At 42.4% G+C, this 5,467-nt stretch overlaps 1 protein-coding gene across 1 annotated transcript in view; it reads left to right on the top strand.

Annotated features, from left to right (window-relative positions):
* Pcdh8 (protocadherin 8) overlaps nt 1–1,784 on the top strand; it is a 6,863-nt gene extending 5,079 nt beyond the window's left edge. Inside the window, exons 5-7 of the mRNA XM_033759949.1 lie at nt 3–23; nt 194–401; nt 842–1,784. Coding sequence (XP_033615840.1) covers nt 3–23; nt 194–401; nt 842–1,215 — 603 coding nt within the window. The 3' untranslated portion in view covers nt 1,216–1,784. The remainder of the gene's footprint in view (nt 1–2; nt 24–193; nt 402–841) is intronic.
* The last annotated feature ends 3,683 nt before the right edge of the window (nt 1,785–5,467 follow it).

Genomic DNA, 5,467 nt, shown 5'->3' with positions numbered 1-5,467 from the left:
GGCTCCGCGGCGCGCACGCCGAGGTGAGGCCTTCCTTTAGCTGGGCGCCCCCCTCCGCGCTCCGCGGACAGGCTGGGGGAAGGGAGATCGGAGGTGTATGGGGTGGGCTCTCAGATGGGGACGCTTAACCTGTCTTGCTTGTTTTTTTGTTTCTTGTCCGACCCTTCCACCTCTTCCCCGTTCCCTGCTGTAGCCCTATGGTGCCTCCCCGGGCTTCGGAAAGGAGCCAGCACCCCCTGTGGCGGTCTGGAAGGGACACTCATTCAACACCATCTCTGGCCGAGAAGCAGAGAAGTTCAGCGGCAAAGACAGCGGCAAAGGGGACAGTGATTTCAACGACAGTGATTCCGACATCAGCGGGGACGCTCTGAAAAAGGATCTTATCAACCACATGCAGAGTGGTGAGGACTCCTTCCTTGCAGACTTCAGCACTCCTCTCTCCCTCCCCTCTCCCAGTCTCCTTGCCCAGCCCCTCCCTCTTCCCACTTTTCATTCCTGGGTTTCCAGGCCTGCCTGGGTCTCTCCTCACAGGGTGAATTTCAAAGTGTCAAGTGGCGGGAACTCCACCACTTGAGTAAAGCACACCCATCCCTCACCCCACCTCCAGGCAGAGGCTTGGATGTTATCCAAGGAGGGAATTCTGCTTGTCAGTTTTTTCCCCTGGCAAGAGAATTGGACCAACTTTTGTATTACGATGTCTTTGAATTCTCAAATCACACGGTTTATCTTTATACACAGTTCCCTTTCCAGCCTCCCTGACCTTGGCTGACATTCTGAAGGTGGAGACTTAGGTGTGTGTGATCTCAGGGATAACCATCGTGCTCTTTCCCTTTTGTGCTAGGACTGTGGGCGTGCACTGCTGAGTGTAAGATCCTGGGCCACTCTGACCGCTGCTGGAGCCCATCGTGTGGGGGACCCAATGCTCACCCCCCACCTCACCCGCCAGCCCAGATGTCCACCTTCTGTAAGAGTACGTCCCTGCCTCGGGATCCTGTGCGTAGAGACAATTACTACCAGGCCCAGCTTCCCAAGACAGTGGGGCTTCAGAGCGTCTACGAGAAAGTGCTGCACAGAGACTACGACCGGACAGTCACCCTGCTCTCCCCGCCCCGTCCAGGGAGGCTCCCAGACCTGCAGGAGATCGGAGTGCCCCTCTACCAGTCTCCCCCTGGCAGATACATGTCCCCAAAGAAGGGAACCGATGAAAATGTGTAACCCTATGCTGCATGTCTTCACACACATATACAGGTCACTCTGAGAAGCCCCTAAGTTATTGACCAGTTTCAGTGTTGTATATATAAATATGCAAGATGTGCCTTAAAATGAAGTTGTTGGAAGCTATTTCCAATCACATTGGTACTGTTTGGTATTTGCAAACAAAAAAAAATGTAGTTTAGGTAATTTTTATGAAATGTGTGCAGTATTTAATTTTTCTTATCATGCTATTGAGTTTAATTTCAATTGCAGCTTGCCATTTTCTTAGTGTTTTTAACCTGTACATTGTGTAATGTAATGTTTGTATATAATGAAATTTTGTTATATTTTTATATAATAAAAAGCTAAAGTGGAAATTATTGCCAAAGGAACTGTCTGTAGGACAAAAAACAAAACACATTGGAATAACTTAATGGAAATTTATCTTTCACCAGAAACCACCTAGTGTTTGAGAAAGTTTGCCTTGCCAAGTATAACTTGTATACCTTGAGTCTGTGGTAGATTTCAAGTTCAATGTTACTTAATTACATTTGGTTTTCTGTAAACCATGTCACTTATAAGCACAGTAATAAAGGATTTGTCATGTGTTTGAAGAATCTGCTAATTGCTTTTCACCAAGTTGCCTATAGTCAGACATCCACAAATAATTTCAGTACCAGAATTAAATCTTCTTTCAAGTGCTAATTATTTGGGCATTATAAATGTGCGTGGCAATGTTGAAGCTGTGGGATTTCAAGTATTGCAAAATCTCACCTAAGTATTAAAAGTGTTTGTTGGGCTGGAGATATAGCTGAGTGTAGAGTGCTCGTCTCGAATGCTCTAACCAAATGAGTGATTCCTGGGTTTGATATCCAGTAACTACACAAACACACACACACACACACACCCACACACACACAGGCTTTGTGAAATATATAGATCTCTATATACACTGGTGACTATAAAATCCATGCCCTCATTTATGGTCTTACCAAAACTTACCAAGCTTCTGCCAAAAAGTGGAAGAAAGCTAAGTTTGAGTTGTCCGATGATTAGATATTTGTAGAGGTTTTACCAGTGACGAGTCACTTTAATCAGCTGGGGTTCAAGGTGAAAACTATCTCAAGCAGCTTTTTAGAATGTTAGCATTAAAAGACTCAAAAGAACAGAGGTTGATGTTTGGTGGTAAAGCACTTGCCTAGTATATGCAAAGACCTGAGTTCAATCCCCAACACTACCCAAAAAGAAGACAAATTTATGGTGAATGACATGATGGTTGAGATTTGCTTTAAAATATTCTAGAGGGGAAAAATATGGGGCTAAATCAGGTACAAGAGCACAAACTTGTAATCCCAGCTGCCCTGGAGGCTGAGGCAGGACAATTATACAATTTAATGAGATTCTACCTCAAAGTAAAATAAAAGAAGGATTTGACACATTGCTCAATAAATAGCCCTTTCCTAACATTTACGATGCATGGGTTTAAACCTCAGTACCAGCCAGGGGTTGTAGCAGACACCTGTAATCCCAGCATTGGGAGGCTGAGGCAGGAGGGCCACTAGGAGTATGAGGCAAGCCTGACTGCAAAGTGAGTTCAAGGCCAGCCTAAACTACATAATGAGACCCAGTACTTAGGATGCTGAGGCAGGAGGATTGCCATAAATTCGAGATCAGCCTAGGCTACATAGTGAGTTCAAGGCCAGCCTGAACTGCATAGCAAGATCCTATTGAAAGGAAGGAAGAAAGGAAGAAAAGACATTCAAGAGACCTATCACTAGGACTTCTGTGCATTTCACTTGAAAACAAAATGATGATAGTAATGACAGCTAAATGTACTGAGCTAGCTTTTATATGAGCAGATCTCTTTGCAAAGTGCTCTGTATGAATTATCTCATTTAATCTTCACATTACTTCCATGTGATAGGAATTTTGGCTAACTCCATCTTGCAGATAGAGAAACTGAGGCATAAGAAGTTTAGATGAAATGCTGAAAATCATACAACTAATAAGTGACCAGGGTGTGATTCAAACCTAGATTATTCAGGACAAAAAAATGAAAGAAGTTGTGGTTTATTATTTTTTACTTGAAAGAAACAAAGAGGTGGAAAAATCTCAATGCCTCACCTTTACTGCCTGATGATTGTTTAGCCCTTTATATTTGTGAAGTCCTATGCTCCTTACTAATTATAGAGTATACGGTGCTGTAATGAATAGAGGAGCTCTTAGCACTGCCTGTTGAAGTCATTATTGAAACCAGTGGTGGCTCCAAGCTGAACAGCAGGTTGGGCACACAAGTGCCTTGCTGCCGCCCACGGCCATGCAAAGTGTAGCTGTTTCTGAGGGCAACTGAGCTGCACATGCACCTGACAAGCTTAGATTGCACAAGAGCTCAGGTTTTGAACAAAATGTAGGCTGTAGGCAGGTCACCAGATGGCTGCAGGATGACCAGGCCCCAGGAGAGGGATCCCCAGGCAGCCCTTTCATTATAGCATTTGCTGATGTTCCCTCTTGACTCAGTCCCAGGCAGATGCAGAAGAGAGGAATGAATGGTGAATCCCACCTACAATGCAATCTAAAAACATCCAGTCTCACTAAGTATGGTGGCCCACACCTGTCATCCCAGCACTTGGGAGGCTGAAGCAGGAAGATCACTGTGAGTTGAAGGACAGCCTGAACTACACAGTGAGAACTTGTCTTTAAAAAAAAACAAAAAAAAAAACTTCAAAAATAAGCCAGTGTGTGGGCATCATTAATTTGTACTGTGCAAACTACTTTGTCTCCAAATATTCAGGTTTCAAAACCTCTATGACTTTATTACCTTTGTGTGTGTGTTTTCTTTTGCTTAGAGAAATGATCACTAAATGATCTTGTTTTTGCTTGGAATTTCTACAAAATCGAAAACAAATTAGTCCTTAAAACTGAACAAAGGATTTAGGCAGTGGTTCTGCTGCCTGCTTGCAAGCACAAGGTCCTGAGTTTGGTCCCGCTACCAAAAAAAAAAAAAAAAAAAAAAAAAAAAAAAAAATTTTCACAAAAAAAAAAAAAAAAAAAAAAAAAAAAAAAAAAAAAAAAATTGAACAAAAAAGAGTGTAGGGAAGTTCTCCCAAGGGCGGGCAGGCTACACCAGAGAAACAGGAATCATATGAAGGACACATTCTGCTTTTCTCTAAAAATGTTACTTTCAAGTGAATTTTTAAGAAAATACACTTTTAGCAAATTAAATGAGATAGCATATATGACTGTGCAGACTGCTCAGCATGATGGTCTGAGGGAAGTTCCCACTACATCATGTGTCACTTCCTCCTTCCTTGTCTGCCTTTGGAGCTGGTTTCTGAGATAATTCTCAGCACAGCCCACCTTCTAAGGAAGAAGTAGGCCCACAACATCTGGCCTCCTCCTGACCAGTTTTTTCTGTTTCTCCCACTTTCACCAAGTACCTCAGAGCCTCATGTGCAAGCAACACTATACAGATGAGTAGGCTGCAGTGAACAGCACACTGAAACTCACAAGCCTTACAGGTTTGTGATGGCAACACAAATACCTCTCTTGAGATGGAAGCTGATAAACAACCTTTGGGCTTCTCAGCAGTAAGCACAGGGATATGGAAAGGTCTACAGGGATATGGAAGGTCATTTTGAAAGAGAAAGCTGAAGCCAGACTTTACCTGTTTCATATCTTTGTCTCCAACCCCATTGACTTGGATGTCCTCTGCTTCTTCTTATAATAAAATATACATCAAAGAAACCATTTCAGAAAATTAAAATGTAAGTGGTTTCAACATCTATTGAAAAGTGCATTCTGAAATAGAGCAAAAACAGGATGCATGTCTCCAAATGCAAATATATATGCCTGTGGAGATAAAAATACATATAATCAGTATGGGTAACGTGCCATAATTAGCTAACTATCTGGCTTACTTCATTCGGCAAATATAAGCTTGTACCATATAAAAATTTCATTTTAGAAAACAAGCATATTCACTTCAGTTCTGAGTTCAGTAACAACAGTGTAATTGGAATGCTCTATGTTTTAAAGGCAAGCTGAAGCAAAGTGATACAATGCTCAGTGGGCCACAACTCAGGATAGATTTTAAAATGCTATCTTGGTTTTCACTAGCTATGCAATAACTCAAAGGATTATTTATTACTCCCTTTTTTCAGAGGGAGACAATGTACAATAGAATTCACCAACAGATTCAAAATCAACTAACAAGTGAACAGCAGGTAGAAAGAGACACCAAGCTGCTTTAAAAGCCATCACTTGGGCAGGGGAT

This window comes from Fukomys damarensis, unplaced genomic scaffold, assembly GCF_012274545.1.
Source record: "Fukomys damarensis isolate Sample0158 unplaced genomic scaffold, DMR_v1.0_HiC HiC_scaffold_38, whole genome shotgun sequence".
In the NCBI taxonomy this organism is placed as follows: Eukaryota; Metazoa; Chordata; class Mammalia; order Rodentia; family Bathyergidae; genus Fukomys; species Fukomys damarensis.
The sequence above is the reverse complement of the archived record's forward strand: the minus strand, read 5'-3'. Positions and strand labels throughout refer to the sequence as shown.